General features: G+C 48.1%; 1 protein-coding gene across 2 annotated transcripts in view; it reads right to left on the reverse strand.

Moving 5' to 3' along the window:
- LOC119971138 (cysteine-rich secretory protein LCCL domain-containing 2-like) overlaps positions 1–20,318 on the reverse strand; it is a 58,418-nt gene that overhangs the window by 10,606 nt on the left and 27,494 nt on the right. For both annotated transcript variants that reach the window (XM_038806311.1, XM_038806312.1), the window contains exons 8-13: positions 8,277–8,337; positions 7,486–7,552; positions 6,746–6,879; positions 5,356–5,399; positions 5,165–5,237; positions 1,781–1,856 (exon numbers count right to left, since the gene is read on the reverse strand). In XM_038806311.1, the coding sequence (XP_038662239.1) occupies positions 1,781–1,856; positions 5,165–5,237; positions 5,356–5,399; positions 6,746–6,879; positions 7,486–7,552; positions 8,277–8,337 (455 nt within the window). The remainder of the gene's footprint in view (positions 1–1,780; positions 1,857–5,164; positions 5,238–5,355; positions 5,400–6,745; positions 6,880–7,485; positions 7,553–8,276; positions 8,338–20,318) is intronic.

Here is a 20,318-nt window from a genome sequence, read left to right on the forward strand (position 1 = left end):
CACTGCTCGTGATTTTTCTTGGCAAACCACCACTATTCAAAGTGCGTCCTACATACGGTGAATCATTCCTTTCATCTCCTTCCTTATCGGTAATGCATTCTGACACATAATTAGGCAAGTCCTGTAAAAGCTGTTCATTAGGTGGAACACAATGGATTAACTCTGGGAAAGTCTGCAGTTAAGACCCATGCCACCCTGATTGTCACTCTTAAAGGAAAATGTGACCATTCATATGAATTCCCCATTCAGCCAATTACTTTATTAATGTTCATGGTTGTTTCACATGTAGTCAATACGACGGAGCAGAGACTAAAACGGATGGACATCACTTTTAAACTAAAATGGACTATGTGCTACAACTTGAATCCTAGGTTTCAACTTGACTGATTCTAAATCATAGAAGAAACCATTAAAATTGCTCACTAAGATAAATTAAAGAGTCTCAAATATAGGCCAGAATTCTCTGGTCGATGGGATTCCGTGGTGTCGTCAGCAGCTTACCCCCGCCCGTGGGTTTCCCGGCGGCATGGGGTGGCTTCAATGGAAATTCCCATTGACTAACAACGGGAGTATAGAATCCTGCCACGAGCAAACGGCGCGGCCAAATTTTCCGTCCTCGCTAGCAGCGGAAGCGGGGGGACTCGCAATGGAGAACCCTCATCTGGCAAATCAATTATTACCATTAATGTTGCAAAAAGGAATTGTTAAAAAAATCTGCTGGAGAGATTATAGAAATTCGTATAGAAGTTAATTCCACAATTATTAAATCAAAGCACATTAACACTCCCCTCCAAATAAATACTCGTTAAATTTTGAATTTGTCTTGCCTGTTTCCACTCTGAATGACTTTAATTGCAATCGTCCTATTGTCTAACAAGCCTTTTCTGGTTTTGTTCCTCCGACAGCCTGACAATGCAATTCCTGGGCAGCACAGTGGCACAGTGGGTTAGCCCTGCTGCCTCACGGTGCCGAGGTCCCAGGTTCGATCCCGGCTCTGGGTCACTGTCTGTGTGGAGTTTGCACATTCTCCCCGTGTTTGCGTGGGTGTCGGCCCCACAACCCAAAGATGTGCAGGGTAGGTGGATTGGCCACGCTAAATTGCCCCTTCATTGGAAAAAATGAATTGGGTACTCTAAATTTAAGAAAAAACAATGTATTTTCTGCAAGGGATATTTAGCATAGACACTTTACATTACGTGGAGGAAAGCACTTATTGATTTGGATTATATACATTGTACAAATCCCCCAGTAATAGTTATCTAGTCTGTTGTGGATGTAGCGATCAATGAAGAAAAATGACACTCGCAGCAAAATAGGCACAGAGGGAGTTGGGAAACAGAACACCATCTGCTGGAATGAACCAGCAGCAAAACCACAATTGGTCATCACACAGAAACCAGAACTGAGAGATTAACCCCCCCAGGATGCTTTAAACATTCTATGGGGAATAAAGTAACCGCAATAGAAATTTCCTGAGCTGGCATTCCCTTTTCTTGTTGCTGTTCTCCAGCTTTTAGAAACACTGCTATGACGTGAGTGGAAGTACAGCGCAAAATTAAAAGCGGAATACTCGGTGAACTTTCCGCGGAGGTAAACAAATTTTCTTTGCTCGTGGGATGTTACATTGAATTAGAGTCAGGCATTGTGAACATGAGCTGCTCAGCCTATCCCACAAAGGGGGTATCTTGGCTTTGAGTTTCCACAGCTACTGCTTGATCCAAACACTTACATTTTATAGCAGGAGTGAGTGTAACCACTACGCAAAGTAAAATACACTTACGTCAGAATAGATTTTGTTGCCGATAACCCGTGCCCAGAATGGGAACTCCTCCAAACAGTTTGGTGGGCAGTTAATTCTAAGGATCAAATAAATTAGTCTATAACTTGGGAAATGCACAATAAAACATCAAAGTTACTTATAGGTTAACCAATACGAGCTTGCAACTACAAACATAACAGTTGACATAAAAATTCTTCATTTTAAATCTCAAATCCAGTTTTTACCAAATGCTCAATTGGAGTTGAACGGTGACGCAAAAGAAACAACAGCAAGTGGAAACAAGATCGAGATAAAGTATAGTAGACTAAGGAGGTGTAAAAGGGTTCATGCTTGTTTAACTCTGTATTACAGTTAAACTTCAATTTTACTCTTGTGGCTTAGCTCCCAGAATTGCATTGGTAAAACAAAATATAACTCAATGAGTGATAGCACTTCCACAACAACTTGCATTCATCTGGCACTCCAGGGTGCTTGATGAATGGAAGTGCATAAGGAAAATGGATGCCTAGCTTTTAAGGGAAAGGTTAGTCAAGGTGAGAAAAAGTTTGATAAAATAGTTACGTTTCGGAAAGTCTTTTAAAAAAGGAGAAACGGAGCGAGCAGGGATCCAGGGAAGGAGCTCCGAAGGTTAAGGTTGCGAAGCATCATCACCAATTATGGGACAAAGGGATGGAGACACATACACAAAAAATGAGTCAATTGAAGAGTGTAGGAGGGGATGATTTTACATGATCAAAAGGTTGTAGAGATATGTTAGGGTAAGGCCATGGAGAGATTTGAAGAGTGAGATGAGAAGTTTTGACATATCGGAGGACACAAATTCAATGTAGGTCAGTAAAAAGAAGAGTGAAGAATGAGTTAGGATGAATACAAGACAGGACAGGCCCACACAGTTGCATATTGGCCAAGGTGGAGCTAATGGGCAGTGAAAGGAGTAACCAAATATCAAGGTGAACAAAGCTAAGCGAACTACTTCAACAGTGACAGGGTTTAGGTAGATGTTTAAGTGGAAAGTGTTGGAAATAGTCAATAGTGGTGATTGATTGTGCATGGGTTTTAATGCTCAGAAATGACTGGAGATAGAAGCATTGGGAAGAGAGAATTGATGGTGGGAGTTTTGATCTTCCTGATGATCGGTTGTATGAAGTGTCTTGTGACAGGTATCAGCAGCATTCATATGGAAGCTGGCCCTTTAATTTCATGTAAATAATGAAGATAGAAAAACAAGGATAGTTCCTGACAGTGTGGGTTGTCAAAGGGGGCTAGGTGACAAGAGAAGCCATTGATGGGGATCCACTGGATCGACAGAAGTGGAAGCGCATAGGTGGCACGGTAGCAGAGTGATTAACACTGTTGCTTCACAGCACCAGGGTCCCAGGATCAATTCCTGGCTTGGGTCACTATCTGTGCGGAGTCTACACATTCTCCCCGGGTCTGCGTGGGTTTCCTCCCACAAGTCCCGAAAGCGCTTGTTAGGTGAATTGGGCATTCTGAATTCTCCCTCTGTGTGCCCGAACAGGTGTCGGAATGTGGCAACTGGGGGTTTTCACAGTAACTTCATTGCAGTGTTACTGTAAGCCTACTTGCGACACTAATAAAAATTATTATTATTATTAAAGAATAGACTCACAGAGCTGAAAGATGCAACAAGGAACTTTGAACTTTGAGGAGAAATACTACACATCAAATGATAAAGGACATAAATAGATTCTGTGGGAAGATGGGAACAGATAACATATTCAAAGCAGCTGGCTGATGCTGGGACAAGAGTTATGCACAACCTGAGCGTTTTGATTCGATTCCGCCCTTTAAGGGGTGAGGTCCCATCCCCAAGAGCTGTCAGCCAATCAAATGACCAGTAACTGTTCAGTCCCAGCAGTGTCATTGGGAGCAGTGACCACAGCTGGGTCTACAGCAGGCCTGGATCATTCACAATGCAGGGTGCCTCAGGGTGAAGGAAAGTTGGGTCAGGTTCACCAGGGCCAATGAAGCACCCTGGTGAGGGGGTGCTGGGCTCATGAGGATAGGGAAGGGATTTGGGGGGGTGGGGGTTCTCCTCAGTGGACGACAGCATGCCTGATCAGGAGAGTCTCCCTCTCCCCACCTGCAAGGAGCTGCCAGGATATATATGGCAGTCTCCCCAGATGGCAAAGTACGGTGGGAAGAAGCGAGAAAGAAAGATATCTTCCATAGAATCCATAGACTCCCTACATTGCGGAAGGAGGCTATTCAACACATCGAGTCAGCCTGACCCTCCAGAAGAGCACTCTGCCTCGTCTCACTCCCTCACCCTATCTCCGTGCACATTGATCATGGCCAATCCACCTAACCTGCACATCTTTGGACTGTGGGAGGGAACCGGAGCACGCGGAGGAAACCCACACAGACACAGGGAGAACGTGCAAAAATCCAAACAGTCACCCAAGGCTGGAATCGAACCCGGGTCCCTGCAGCAACCTCTATTGAATTGGAATTGCAGGATACTTTCATTGTTCTTAAGACTTGGCTGAACATATTGCGAAGCACAGTTGCTGAGGGCAAAACCCATGATTTGAAAATAAATTTAAATCACAGTTATACAATCTCAGGTATGTTTTAACAAAGCTTCATCACATAATCTGTTAGTTCTAATGATGTTTTCTCACAACATGGGCGGAATGCAGGGGGTCGGGGAATCGCCCGTGGCCAGCGTAAATCCCACCCCCGCCATGGCCGGAATTCTCTGCCACCCGGGAATCGGCGGGACGGGAATTGTGCCCCGCCAGTCGGCGGCCCCCCACGACGATTCTCCAGCCCACGATGGGCCGAAGTCCCGCCTCTGTCAGGCCTCTCCCGCCGACGTGGTTTAAACCACCTCTGTGCCATCGGGAGCAGGCGGCGCGAGCGGGCCCCGGGGGGTGCCCCCACGGTGGACTGGCCCGTGATCGGAGCCCACCGATCAGCGGGCGGGCCTATGCCGTGGGGGCACTCTTTTTCTTCCACCGCCGCCACAGCCTCCACCATGGCGGAGGCGGAAGAGACCCCCTCCATCTCGCATGCGCCGGTGGTGACGTCAGCGGCCGCTGACGCTCCGGCGCATGCGCGGACTCACGCCGACCGGCAAAGGCCTTTCGGCCAGCCCCGACGCGGGCAGCGTGGCGCCAAAGGCCGTTTGCGGCAGTCGGCGGAGCGGGAGCCACTCCGGCGCGGGCCTAGCCCCTAAAGGTGCGGAATTCCGCACTTTTGGGAAGGCCCGACGCCGGAATGGTTGGCGCCACTCCGCTACGCCGGGACCCCCCGCTCTGCCAGGTAGGGGAGAATTTCGCCCCATTTCTTCATAATAACCAACGGTGTTAATCTGAATTTTTGGAGAAAAATAACTGATTGGCATTGTACCTCTCTTACCTGGGACAATGGGTGGCCGGCTTGCTGAATGGACACAGTTGGGCCACCGTAGCATAACAGTCAACTGTCCGACCTGATGAAACAAAATCAAACAATTACATTCAGCGAAATGACATCGCTTAAAGTGAAGGTTGTACGCAATAAACTAAAACTTCTTGAACCGTTATGAAAATTTGAAGAAATAAACTTACTCGTCACTTTGGATATACTAAACCCATTTGCTGAATTGAACTTGCTGTAAATAAATATAACACAAATTAAACGGCAGGCCAGTGATGGATTCTGAATGACAGTCAACCCCACTAATGTCACGATTTCTACCCCTCAATTAATCAGATATCATGTACCATAATGGAAAGCAACCAAAAATAAAACTGTGGAATCCAATCTTGACTACCCACGCCTGCATTTCTGTTATTTTGCCTTCTTTGCCAATGAAATGCTGACGCCAAGAAAATCACAGTTGGCTAATGCCAAACAGATTAATTGTACACATATGGATGCTATCTTCATATCTCTCACATTCAGGGAGAGTGTGTTTGTGTGCATGAGTGAATAAGTGAGATAAAAGGGGATTGGGTTGCATGGAGCATGATCAGCACTGTTGCTTCACAGCGCCAGGGCCCCAGGTTCGATTTCCGGCTTGGGTGACTGTCTGTCTGGAGTCTGCACGTGCTCCCAGTGTCTGCGTGGGATTCCTCCAGGTGCTCCGGTTTCCCCCCTACAAGTCCCGAAAGACGTGCTGTGAGGTAATTTGGACATTCTAAATTCTCCCTCCATGTACCCAAACAGGCGCCTGAATGTGGTGACTAGGGGCTTTTCACAGTAACTTCATTGCAGTGTTAATGTAAGCCTACTTGTGACAATAAAGGTTATTATTATTATTGCAAACTGGTTACAAAAGGGTCACTAAAAAGCAGCAACTGGCATCACTGACGTATTAATTTATCCCAGCTTTATTAGCTTTTATAAGCAGTGATTAATAAACTCAGTGGCCACATGCTTAGGCATGCTCGACATAATTACTAGAAATTTCCATGGAGATGTCCAGCAGGAGATCGGCACAAACCCCCAAAAGAAAAGTGTAAGTGGCTGAAAACAACCATTTATCCAACTTTTTGAGAGCTTTCGCCAATCTCCTGATAACTTTATGGCAAAAGATGGCAAATTCCTCCATTTAGTGCCATGTTGCACCATAGTTTTTGCTCATAACTCATATTGAGTGGAATTAGATCAAGATGCACGCATTGTTATCGTTCCAGTCTTGACTGCAAACATTGACTTCCAATAAATTAATACACAGTGAAAGGCAATTGCATAAAAATGACGACAGGCCGTTCAGTTCAACTATTCTTTGTTGGTGTTTATCCTCCACATAAGCAGTAATCCTAGTCCACTTTATTTTAGAATTTTAATTTTAGTCTTTATTTGTGAAGGTTTCCGGAAAATAAAAAATAAAACAGTTAGCCCTGGTTGATTTATGCATAACTATTAAGAATTTATTGCCGCCTCAAAACTAAGCCAGTAAAGAGGGAAAGCATTTGGCTCGAATATTTTAAACCATACATCGGGAGCTCTCACCTCAGAGACTGAACACCATTTCGAGACGATTTGACGAAGAATGGGATTTTTCCTTTTCGTGTGATATCCACAAGCCCGCCTTCTTCGTTACTGATGATCCCTTGGTGCACTGCAGCCCGGCAAATACTGGATTGCTATAAATAGACAAAAGAAATGTATTGTCCATCTGCTGCACTACCAGACAAAATACCAGAAAGTGATCGGCCCCTGCAAATCCATAATGGTTCCAACAATCTCCTCAGGGAGCCCGATGGAATGCCACAAACCCAGCCAGGACTCTCCAATTCCAGAATGGTCTAATCAGAGCGCAGCTGCTGCCTGTCCTTAAATGGTCAACACGGGAGATGGGAACACCAAACAGTAAGTGCTCCCACACCATGACCTTCCAATGGGAGCCTGCATTATGTCTGACACCCATAGAAGTGGGGTCTACATGGAGTTCCAGGCCTGAGTTAGGAAACAACTCAAAATATATTTTAACGTAATCTTCTTACAAGGTCTGGCGCAGGATCGGGCTGGAAGCCACGATTGTTTTTGTTTGCTGGGAACTCCAGGGGGAGTGAAGATTGGCACCCCCACCCCTGGACAATAGCTCAGATGCACCTTATTTTCCCTCTCACCAAAGGCCTACATTTCCTGGCCCTATCTATAATCCTTGGCGAGGTAAGCAGGCAGGGGTAGCTATACCCCAGAAGCCGTTGTTAAGGTGATGGCAAGCTGAGAGGAATTTGAGTCCTTACCATTTCATAATAGAGCGTTCCAATTACTTTAGCCTTTGACGATTTGCAATTTCTTGGGCACATATACCTAATTAATAACAAGAACTCTGTTAGTCAATATTTTTGCGTTTACTGCATAACACCTGAATATCAGCAGGTCACAGAGCATTTTGAAGATAAATTTTAACAACCAAATGGATCAAAAGAAATATTTTAAATATTTATTTATATTAAGTGCTCTCACTGCCCATTTTAAAGTAGTTTTTTTTCTGGCCTTCACCGCTGCATTACATCTTCTAATGATGGACTAGTAGCAGAACATCAAATGTCAAGCTTTGGCATTCAGCTGTGCAGTAACCGTTAATCGCAACATCTGCGGATAGCGAAACCTTTCGAGTCCGCATGATTCCTCTTCAGAGCTCGGAGGCTCTTCAGAGCTCAACTGGCAGACCTGCTGAATTTTTCAAGCACTTTCTGTTTTTATTTCAGATTTCCAGCATCTGCAGCATTTTGCTTTCATGGAACGTTCTGAACCATAGCCTGTACACTATTGAGATGCAACAGGGGTTACTCAATTACAAGTATTTACTGTCTAGTTGATTATTTTTCCAAGGTTTCCATTCTTTATGTGAAGCTCTTCTGCTCCTGCCCTTGGAGAGTACAGACTTGCTGAATTTAGATTTCTAACATTTTATGTTTGTACCTGAATTCCAGTCAAGTACTGTATCCTTGTTATTTATATTCATCATGCCATACACTGGAAATACAAGAAAAGACATAAATAATACAGATGTAGGAATCAACAACAATACCTGTTGCACGGTGTCCCTTTGCACTGATCTCTCATTTTAGTTGTACACTTGATGACTTGAGCTGAAAAGTAGGAAGAGAGTCACGTTTTATACAAACAATCCAAAAGCAGAGCAATTTAAGCCAATCAGAAAAGGAAACAGTGCGCATATGAACGTTGAGATGCAATGGTGGATCCATGTAAAATCTTAGTAAAACCATAGTTGTTGCCCTGTGTTTTGGACTCAATGCTACAGGAAAGATATTGAGGCAATTGAAAGAGTACAACACCACGTTCACTGGAATATTGCCTGGTGTGAGAAAACACAAATAGAAAGAAAGATTAGAAAAATTGTGGCAGTTTTCATCAGAAGAGATAACGGGTGATTTTATTAAGGGATTTGAAATTATGAAAGGATGAGAAAGGGGATTTGAAAAAACCATGGGTGAGTTTTTCCATCTGTTCATGTTGGCATGATCTGCTGTTTCCGCAAACAGCACACCCCTGCCGCAGCTTTCCAGATGGCGTTGGGTGGATTTAATGGGAAATCCCATTGACAGTCACGGGACCGGAGGTTCCCACCATTGGCCAACGGTGGGTCGCCTCCCATCACTGAGAAACATGCCACAGGGATGCCAGAGAATCTTGCCCCACAACTTCAATTGCAAGCTGTAAATTAAGGGGGCATGAATACAAGATGAAATCGCAGAATGGATATAGCACAGAAGACTATTCAACCCATCTTATCTGCTCTGTCTCTCCAAAGGAGCAATTCACCCAGTGACAATCCCCAGCCTTTTCCCCAGAACCCTGCACATTCCTCCTTTTCAGATTATAAATCCAAAGATGTGCGGGTTAGGTGGATTGGCCATGCTAAATTGCCCGTAGTGTCCTAATAAAAGTAAGGTTAAGGGGGGCTTGTTGGGTTACGGGTATAGGGTGGATACGTGGGTTTGAGTAGGGTGATCATGGCTCGGCACAACATTGAGGGCCGAAGGGCCTGTTCTGTGCTGTACTGTTCTATGTTCTATGTTCTATAATACATTTAATTGGGAGATAGCCAACTTCGATGGGATGAGAATGCAACTGAGTTGAGTGAGTCGCTATGAAATATTGGCAGGAAAGACAGTGGCTGGACAATGGAATACCTTCAAAGAAAAAGTACTGCAGGCATCGTCGAGGTATATTCCCTTGAAGGAGAAAGGTAGGACAAATAAATTCAGAGCAACCTGGATGACGAGAGAGAAGAAATGAAGATGAAAAGGAAGAGGTGCACGTACACCAGATGTCAGGTAGAAAATACAATGGAGAATCAGGCTGAATATAGAAGGACCAGTGGAAACTAATAAGAAAAGTAAGGAGAGAACATGAAAATAGCTCAAATAGCTCACATAAAAGTAATCTCAAGGTCGCCAATCAGCATATAAATAATAAAAATATGGGAAAAGAAATACTAGGGCCAATTAGGGTTAAGAAAGGGGACTTGCACATGGAGAAATAGCGGTGGTATTAAATAAGTATTTTTCATTTTGTCTTTACAAAGGAAGAAGATGCTACCCAGGCCCAGGTTAAGTTCAATGAAGAGAAGTGTGAGGTGATTCATTTTGGTAGGAAGAACGTGCAGTGAAAGTTTAAAATAAAAGGAGAAACTCTAAAGGAAGTGTAGGAACAGAGGTACCTCAGTGTGAATGTACATTAATCATTGAAGATGACAGGACAGGTTGAGAGAGCAGTTAATGAAGCATGTAGGCTTTATTAACAGGGGCATTGAGTACAAGAGTAAGGAAGTCATATTGAACTTGCATAAGACACCAGTTAGGCCTCATCTGGAGCACTGCATCCAGTCCCGGGCACCATACATGAGGAAGAACATGAAAGCATTGGCGAGAATACAAAGGAGATTCACAGGAATTATTCCATGGATAGCAACTGCAGCCATGAGGATAGATTGGAGAGGGTTGGGACTGTTTTCGTTGGAGAAATTAAAGCTGAAAAGAGACTTGATAGAGGTATTCAAGATGCTGGGGAGTATGAACAGGTAAATAGTGAGAAACTGTTCCTATTTGAAGGCATCAAGACCTATAGGGCAGAGATTCAAAATAATTGGCAAAAGGACTAAAAATGGTATGAGGAAACATTTTTCACCGACGGAATGATTAGAGTCTGGAATGAGAGGGTGGTAGAGGCAGGTTTGATCGAAGTATTCAAAAGGGAATTGGATTGTTATCTTAAAAGAAAGAATGTGCAAGGTTATGGATAAGGCAGGAGAATGGGACTAGATACAATGCTCTTTCAGAGAGCCTGTGCAGACTCGTAGGGCCAAGTGGCCTTCTGCACTGTTAAGATTCTGTGACTCCAGCTTAAAAGCATTGATTGAATTTGCCTCCACCACACTCTCGGACAGTGCAGTCCAGATCCTAACCACTCACTGCGTGGAAACATTTCTCCTCCTGGCACTGTTGCTTCTTTTGCCAATGACCTTAAATCAATGTCCTCCGGAGTTCTCAATCTTTCACCCAATGGGAAGTCTTTCTCCCTGTCTTACTCTGTTCAGACCCCTCATGATTTGGAACACCTCTATCAAACCTTCCAACTCCTTTTCTCCATGGAGAGCAGCCCATGTTTCTCCAATCTGTCCACGTAACTGAACTGAAATGCAAGAGATTTAGGACAGAGAGCAAGAGAAAATGTTTCTCCCTGTATGATAATGAGGCTGTGGAATTGAGTACCAGAGTTAGTAATGGAAGCAGGGTCCATGTCAACATTTAAGAATAAATTAAATAAGTGATTGATTGGGAATAAACAGATATGTGAACATGGTGAACCCATGAATTTGGGACGACTGCTCATGCGGAGATAAACAGCAACACATGCCAAGATCGATCGTGCTGATAAGATCACAGCCGGAGGAATTCTCCGACCATTGGGATCCTCTTTACCCACCAGCAGTGCTGCCCACCCACAGGTTTCCTGGAGGCATGAGGTGGTTTCAATGGGAAATTCCATTAACAAGCGGTGGGAAGATAGAATCCCACCACCAGCAGATGGCGCACTGCAGAGAAACATGCGGCTGGGGGCAGGGAGGGGACCAGAGAATCCAACCCCACTCGTTTTATTTCAGGGATATCTTACAATAAAATCAGTTCTACAAAGCCGGCTAGGAAAAACAAAACCTGTCTTTCTATGAGTGCTGTCTTATTGATTCGGTAGATGTGACAAGAGTCAGTTCATAAGAGACAATTTAGGCAATTTTAACCTGCACTGCCTCGGTGACAATCAGTCGGAGCAATCTGCCCACCCATTGTAGCATCCAATGGCATGAAATCAACAGAGCAAAAATCGAGCAGTTTTTACCCGTGGGCAGACAATGTAAAGGCAATGAGTTTGTTTATACTATTTCCAATTTATTATTGTCCGGCTTACATTGATAAATGGTGCAGTAGACACACAAGTATCAACCAAATCATGAGGGCGCTCGTTGACTGCTGAACCTTGCACCTTGTATAGCTGTTGGCTGAGGTGCCAACTTGTGGAGAAGACTGGGGGAGATAATGATGGTGCATTTTGTGCACAGTCAGATGAGTAGTCAATTTGTAAACAAAAAGCTTCTCTCAGCCTTCCATCTGTTTGGGCTGTCGGCAGTAGGAGTGTGGAGGGAACACTGTCTTTCATTACATTAACCAAATTGTATGTTTTGTTTCGTGCAACTAATTGAACCTTGCCCGGATGATCAGATTTGACCAAAATAAGCATTTCATTCCACAGCATTCTTTTTCACAAGGCTTCTTTTGATCTCCAAACAAATCCACAGTGTGGATTCTGAAGTGTATTTTTACTGTATGATATAATGTATTAATGCACCCCAAAAATCACAAATCACGTTTTACATAGTAAATAAAACGTATTTAGATTGAAAACATTTTTTAAGAACAGTTGTTTGCTTCTGAAGAAACAGGCTAGAAAATATAACAAAATAAATAGATGCAACAGCTTTGGACAGATGCTAACCCATATGTTAACCTTAAAGAAGTTATGTCTATTTTAATTATAGGAAAATATGTAAAGCCTAGTCAAGTACCTCCATTGTTAGGTCTTGTTCTGCGCTCTGTGGAGAAAGATGCTGATAGTTTCAGGGTTTTTTCCTGGGTTCACTTGCAATAGTGTGTATTTGGACCATCATCGCCCAACATGCTGGGTGGTTGTAGTCAGGGAAGGGGAGGGAAATATTCGGTTGAAGAGCCCAGGTCAGGCACAGTCTTAGTCTGAGCAGCTGGGGGACTCATCAAACCATCACATTTAAAGCCAAGTGCCTTATTTTCAACATGAGCAAAGTAAGAGAATCTATTCCACCCAGCAACGCCAATGGATTCCAGCCAGCCAAATACTCCCTGCAGAACTTCCTAGTTCTGTTTGAAAGCATTGCATTATTTAGAATTGTACAACCCCTAAATTGACCTGCCCCATGACCAGGGGTTCCCAAACTGTGGGTCATAGCCTTCAGTAGAGGGGTGCACAGAGATGACATTTGAGGTCACAAACTCCCCCTCATCTGAGACATGAAGAGGAGACTCTGGCGGGACAGCCCAGGATTCACTGCCCGCTCGCTGCCAATCAACAAGGAGCAGCTGGTGAACCCAAAGCGAATGGTTCACCAGCTGTTCCTTGTTGACTGGCCGCGAGTGTCAAAGGAGCCCCGGATGTTTGTGCGCCACGTTGGTGCAGGCCGGAAAGGGAAGTCTGCAGGAAGAGCCAGAGTAAAGTGGCTGTGCGTGTGGGGGAGACAAAGAGTCTGAATACAGTGTATCTGTGTTTGGGGGAGGCGTGGGGGAATATGGCAAAGGAGGGCTGATTGTGTGCATGGGGGAAGGCTGATACTGTGCGTGTATGGGGGAGGGGGGGGGAGGGCTGATTAGTGTGTATGGGGGAGGGGAGAGGGGCTGAATACTGTGTGTATGGGGGAGGGGAGAGGGGCTGATTACTGTGTGTATGGGGGAGGGGAGAGGGGCTGATTACTGTGTGTATGGGGGAGGGGAGAGGGGCTGAATACTGTGTGTGTATGGGGGAGGGGAGGAGGTCTGATTATTGTGCGTGTATGGGGAGGGGCTTATTACTGTGTGTGTATGGGGGAGGGGGAGGGCTGATTACTGTGTGTGTATGGGGGAGGGGAGAGGGGCTGAATACTGTGTGTGTATGGGGGAGGGGAGAGGGGCTGATTACTGTGTGTGTATGGGGGAGGGGCTGATCACTGTGTGCGTATGGGGGAGGGGAGAGGGGCTGAATACTGTGTGTGTATGGGGGAGGGGAGAGGGGCTGATTACTGTGTGTGTATGGGGGAGGGGCTGATTACTGTGTGTATGGGGGAGGGGGAGAGCAGATTACTGTGTGTGTGAGGGGGAGGGCGGATTACTGTGTGTGTATGGGGAGGGGAGAGGAACTGATTACTGTGTGTATGGGGGAGGGGGAGGGGCTGATTACTGTGTGTGTATGGGGGAGGGGGAGGGCTGATTACTGTGTGTGTATGGGGGAGGGGAGAGGGGCTGAATACTGTGTGTGTATGGGGGAGGGGAGGGGCTGATTACTGTGTGGGGGGGGAGGGGAGAGGGGAGAGGGGCTGGTTACTGTGTGTGTATGGGGGAGGGGGAGGGGCTGATTACTGTGTGTATGGGGGAGGGGGAGAGGGGCTGATTACTGTGTATGGGGGAGGGGGAGGGGCTGATTACTGTGTGTGTATGGGGCGGGGGAGGGGCTGATTACTGTGTGTGTGTATGGGGGAGGGGCTGATTACTGTATGTGTGTGTGGGGGAGGGGGAGGGGCTGATTACTGTGTATGGGGGAGGGGAGAGGTGCTGATTACTGTGTATGGGGGAGGGGAGAGGGGCTGATTACTGTGTGTGTATGGGGGAGGGGCAGATTACTGTGTGTATGTGGGGAGGGGGAGGGGCTGATTACTGTGTATGGGTGAGGGGGAGGGGCTGATTAATGTGTGTGTATGGGGGAGGGGGAGGGGCTGATTACTGTGTGTGTATATGGGGGAGGGGCTGATTACTGTGTGTGTGTGTGAGGGAGGGGGAGGGGGAGGGGGAGGGGGAGGGGCTGATTACTGTGTGTGTATGGGGGAGGGGATGATTACTGTGTGTGTATGGGGGAGGGGGAGAGCAGATTACTGTGTGTGTGAGGGGGAGGGCGGATTACTGTGTGTGTATGGGGGAGGGGAGAGGAACTGATTACTGTGTGTATGGGGGAGGGGGAGGGGGAGGGGCTGATTACTGTGTGTGTGTGAGGGAGGGGGAGGGGGAGGGGGAGGGGCTGATTACTGTGTGTGTATGGGGGAGGGGCTGATTACTGTGTGTGTATGGGGGAGGGGGGAGAGCAGATTACTGTGTGTGTGAGGGGGAGGGCGGATTACTGTGTGTGTATGGGGGAGGGGAGAGGAACTGATTACTGTGTGTATGGGGGAGGGGGAGGGGCTGAATACTGTGTGTGTGTGAGGGAGGGGGAGGGGGAGGGGCTGATTACTGTGTGTGTATGGGGGAGGGGCTGATTACTGTGTGTGTATGGGGGAGGGGGAGAGCAGATTACTGTGTGTGTGAGGGGGGAGGGCGGATTACTGTGTGTGTATGGGGGAGGGGAGAGGAACTGATTACTGTGTGTGAGGGGGAGGGGCTGATTACTGTGTGTGTATGGGGGAGTGGGGAGGGGCTGATTACTGTGTGTATGGGGGAGTGGGGAGGGGCTGATTACTGTGCGTGTATGGGGGAGGGGCTGATCACTGTGTGTGTATGGGGGAGGGGCTGATCACTGTGTGTATGGGGGAGGGGCTGATTACTGTGTGTGTATGGGGGAGGGGGGAGGGGCTGATTACTGTGTGTATGGGGGAGGGATGAGGGGCTGATTACTGTGTGTGGGGGAGGGGGAGGGGATGTTTACTGTGTGTGGGGGAGGGGGAGAGGATGTTTACTGTGTATGGGGGAGGGGCTGATTACTGTGTGTGAGGGAGTGGGAGGGGCTGATTACTGTGTGTGGGGGAGGGGGAGGGGATGTTTTACTGTGTATGGGGGAGGGGCTGATTACTGTGTGTGAGGGAGTGGGAGGGGCTGATTACTGTGTGTGGGGGAGGGGGAGGGGCTGATTACTGTATGGGGGAGAGGGGCTGATTACTGTGTGTGAGGGAGTGGGAGGGGCTGATTACTGTGTGTGGGGGAGGGGGAGGGGCTGATTACTGTGTGTGGGGGAGGGGGAGGGGCTGATTACTGTGTGTGGGGGAGGGGGAGGGGCTGATTACTGTGTGTGGGGGACGTGGGAGGGGCTGATTACTGTGTGTGGGGGAGGGGCTGATTACTGTGTGTGTATGGGGGAGGGAGAGGGGCTGATTACTGTGTGTGTATGGGGGAGGAGAGAGGGGCTGATTACTGTGTGTCTATGGGGGAGGGGAGAGGGGCTGATTACTGTGTATGGGGGAGGGGCTGATTACTGTGTGTGGATGGGGAGGGGCTGATGACTGTGTGTGTGTGTATGGGGGAGGGGGGCTGATTACTGTGTGTGTATGGAGGAGGGGAGAGGGGCGAGGGGCTGATTACTGTGTGTGTATGGGGGAGGGAGGGGCTGATTACTGTGTGTATGGAGGAGGGGGGAGGGGCTGATTACTGTGTATGGGGGAGGGGCTGATTACTGTGTATGGGGAGGGGGGGGGCTGATTACTGTGTGTGTCTGGGGGAGGGGAGAGGGGCTGATTAATGTGTATTGGGAGGGGGAGGGGCTGATTGCTGTGTGTGTGTTTGGGGGAGGGGGAGGGGGGAGGGGCTGATTACTGTGTGTGGATGGGGGAGGGGAGAGGGGCTGATTACTGTGTGTGTGAGGGGGAGGGGCTGATTACTGTGTGTGTATGGGTGAGGGGGAGGGGCTGATTACTGTGTGTATGGGGAAGGAGAGAGGGGCTGCTTACTGTGTGTGTATGGGGGAGGAGAGAGGGGCTGATTACTGTGTGTCTATGGGGGAGGGGAGAGGGGCTGATTACTGTGTGTGTATGGAGGAGGGGAGAGGGGCTGATTACTGTGTATGGGGGAGGGGCTGATTACTGTGTGTGAATGGGGGAGGGGGGCTGATTACTGTGTGTGTATGGAGGAGGGGAGAGGGGCTGATTACTGTGTGTGTATGGGGGAGGGAGGGGCTGATTACTGTGTGTATGGAGGAGGGGGGAGGGGCTGATTACTGTGTATGGGGGAGGGGCTGATTACTGTGTATGGGGGAGGGGGAGGGGCTGATTACTGTGTGTGTCTGGGGGAGGGGAGAGGGGCTGATTAATGTGTATTGGTAGGGGGAGGGGCTGATTGCTGTGTGTGTGTTTGGGGGAGGGGGGAGGGGCTGATTACTGTGTGTGTATGAGGGAGGGGAGAGGGGCTGATTACTGTGTGTGTGAGGGGGAGGGGCTGATTACTGTGTGTGTATGGGGGAGGGGGAGGGGCTGATTACTGTGTGTATGGGGGAGGAGAGAGGGGCTGCTTACTGTGTGTGTATGGGGGAGGGGGGCTGATTACTGTGTGTTGCGGGAGAGGGGCTCAATAATAATAATATTTGCCTATTGTCACGAGTGGGCTTGAATGAAGTTACTGTCAAAAGCGCCTAGTCGCCACATACCGGCACCTGTTTGGGGAGACCAGTACGGGAATATAACCTGCGCTGCTGCCATTGTTCTGTATTACAAGCCAGCTGTTTAGCTCTCTGTGCTAAACCAGCCGCTTCCTGTGTGTCGGGGAGAGGAGATCAATACTGTGTGTTGGGAAGAGGGGATCAATACTGTGTGTTGGGGGAGAGGGGATCAATAGTGTGTGCTGGGGAAAGGGGATCAATAGTGTGTGCTGGGGGAGAGGGTCTCAATACTGTGTGTTGGGGAGAGAGGATCAATATTGTTTGTTGGACAGAGGGGCACAAGACTGTGTGTTGGGGAGAGATGATCAATACTGTATGTTGGGGAGAGGGGATCAATACGGTGTGTTGGACAGAGGGGCTCAAGACTGTGTGTTGGCAAGAGATGATCAATACTGTGTGTTGGGGAGAGGGGATCAATACTGTGTGTTGGGGAGAGGGGATCAATACTGTGTGTTGTGGAGAGGGGATCAATACTGTGTGTTGGGGAGTGGACAATACTGTGTGTTGGGGCGAGGGGATCAATACAGTGCATTGTGGAGAGGGGATCAATACAGTGCATTGTGGAGAGGGGATCAATACTGTGTGTTGGGGAGCGGGGCTCAATACTGTGTGTTAGACAGAGGGGCTCAATATTGTGTGTTGGGGAGAGAGGATCAATACTGTGTGTTGGGTAGAGGGATCAATACTGTGTGTTGGGGGAGAGGGGATCAATACTGTGTGTTGGGGCGAGGGAATCAATACTGTGTGTTGGGGAGAGGGGTTCAATACTGTGTGTCGGGGAGAGGGGATCAATACTGTGTTGGGGGAGAGGATCAATACTGTGTTGGGGGAGAGGGGATCAATACTGTGTGTTGGGGGAGAGGATCAATACTGTGTTGGGGGAGAGGATCAATACTGTGTGTTGGGGAGAGGGGCTCAATACTGTGTGTCGGGGAGAGGGGATCAAAACTGTGTGTTGGGGAGAGGGGATCAATACTGTGTGTTGGGGAGAGGGGCTCAATACTGTGTGTTGGGGAGAGGGGATCAATACTGTGTGTTGGGGCGAGGGAATCAATACTGTGTGTCGGGGAGAGGGGATCAATACTGTGTGTTGGGGAGAGGGGCTCAATACTGTGTGTCGGGGAGAGGGGATCAATACTGTGTTGGGGGAGAGAGGATCAATACTGTGTGTTGGGGGAAAGGGGATCAATACTGTGTGTTGGGGGGAGAGGATCAATACTGTGTTGGGGGAGGGGGGATCAATACTGTGTGTTGGGGGAGAGGATCAATACTATGTTGGGGGGAGAGGATCAATACAGTGTGTTGGGGAGAGGGGCTCAATACTGTGTGTCGGGGAGAGGATCAATACTGTGTGTTGGGGAGCGGGGCTCAATACTGTGTGTTGGGGAGAGAGGATCAATACTGTGTGTTGGGGCGAGGGAATCAATACTGTGTGTCGTGGAGAGGGGATCAATACTGTGTGTTGGGGAGGGGGGCTCAATACTGTGTGTCGGGGAGAGGGGATCAATACTGTGTTGGGGTAGAGAGGATCAATACTGTGTGTTGGGGGAGAGGGGATCAATACTGTGTGTTGGGGGGAGAGGATCAATACTGTGTGTTGGGAAGAGGGAATCAATACTGTGTGTTGGGGGGAGATGATCAATACTGTGTGTTGGGGAGAGTGGATCAATACGGTGTGTTGGGGGAGAGGGGATCAATACTGTGTGTTGGACAGAGTGGCTCAATACTGTGTGTTGAGGAGAGGGGATCAATACTGTGTGTTGGGGGAGAGGGGATCAATACTGTGTGCTGGGGGGAGGGGATCAATACTGTGTGTTGGGGGAGAGGGGATCAATACTGTGTTTTGGGGAGAGTGGATCAATACTGTGTGTTGAGGAGAGGGGATCAATACTGTGTGTTGGGGAGAGGACCTCAATACTGTATCGGGGAGAGGGGATTAATACTGTGTGTTGGGGAGAGGGGATTAATACTGTGTGTTGGGGAGGGGATCAATACTGTGTGTTGGGGAGAGGATCAATACTGCGTGTTGGGGAGAGGATCAATACTGCGTGTTGGGGAGAGGATCAATACTGTGTGTTAGGGAGAGGATCAATACTGTGTGTTGGGAAGAGGGAATCAATACTGTGTGTTGGGGGGAGATGATCAATACTGTGTGTTGGGGAGAGTGGATCAATACGGTGTGTTGGGGGAGAGGGGATCAATACTGTGTGTTGGACAGAGTGGCTCAATACTGTGTGTTGAGGAGAGGGGATCAATACTGTGTGTTGGGGAGAGGGGATCAATACTGTGTGCTGGGGGGAGGGGATCAATACTGTGTGTTGGGGGAGAGGGGATCAATACTGTGTTTTGGGGAGAGTGGATCAATACTGTGTGTTGAGGAGAGGGGATCAATACTGTGTGTTGGGGAGAGGACCTCAATACTGTATCGGGGAGAGGGGATTAATACTGTGTGTTGGGGAGAGGGGATTAATACTGTGTGTTGGGGAGGGGATCAATACTGTGTGTTGGGGAGAGGATCAATACTGCGTGTTGGGGAGAGGATCAATACTGCGTGTTGGGGAGAGGATCAATACTGTGTGTTAGGGAGAGGATCAATACTGTGTGTTGGGGAGAGGGGATCAATACTGTGTGTTGGGGGAGAGGGGATCAATACTGTGTGTTGGGGGAGAGGGGCTCAATTCTGTGTGTCAGGGGAGAGGGGATCAATACTGTGTGTTGAGGGAGAGGGGATCAATACTGTGTGTTGGGGGAGAGGGGATCAATACTGTGTTGGGGAGAGGATGAATACTGTGTGTTGGGGGGGTGAGGCTCAATACTGTGTGTTGGGGAAGAGGGGCTTAATACTGTGTGTTGGGGAGAGGGGATCAATACTCTGTGTTGGGGGAGAGGGGATCAATACTGTGTGTTGGACAGAGGGGCTCAATATTGTGTGTTGGGGGAGAGGGAATCAATACTGTATGTTGGGGATGGGCTCAATACTGTGTGTTGGGGGAGAGGGGATCAATACTGTGTGTTGGGGGGATGGGCTCAATACTGTGTGTTGGGGGAGTGGGGATCAATACTGTGTGTTGGGGAGAGGGGCTCAGTACTGTGTGTTGGAGATAGGGGATCAATACTGTGTGTTGGCGGAGAGGTGATCAATACTGTGTGTTGGGGAGAGGGGATCAATACTGTGTATTGGGGGACAGGGGATCAATACTGTGTGTTGGGGGAGAGGGGATCAATAGGGTGTGTTACAGAATCATAGAATTTACAGTGCAGAAGGAGGCCATTCAGCCCATCGAGCCTGCACCGGCTGTTGGAAAGAGCACCCTACCCAAGGTCAACAACTCCACCCTATCCCCATTACCCCATAACTCAGTAACCCCACCCAACACTAAGGGCAATTTTGAACTCTGAGGGCAATTTATCATGGCCA

This window comes from Scyliorhinus canicula, chromosome 9 (assembly GCF_902713615.1).
Source record: "Scyliorhinus canicula chromosome 9, sScyCan1.1, whole genome shotgun sequence".
Classification (NCBI taxonomy): Eukaryota; Metazoa; Chordata; class Chondrichthyes; order Carcharhiniformes; family Scyliorhinidae; genus Scyliorhinus; species Scyliorhinus canicula.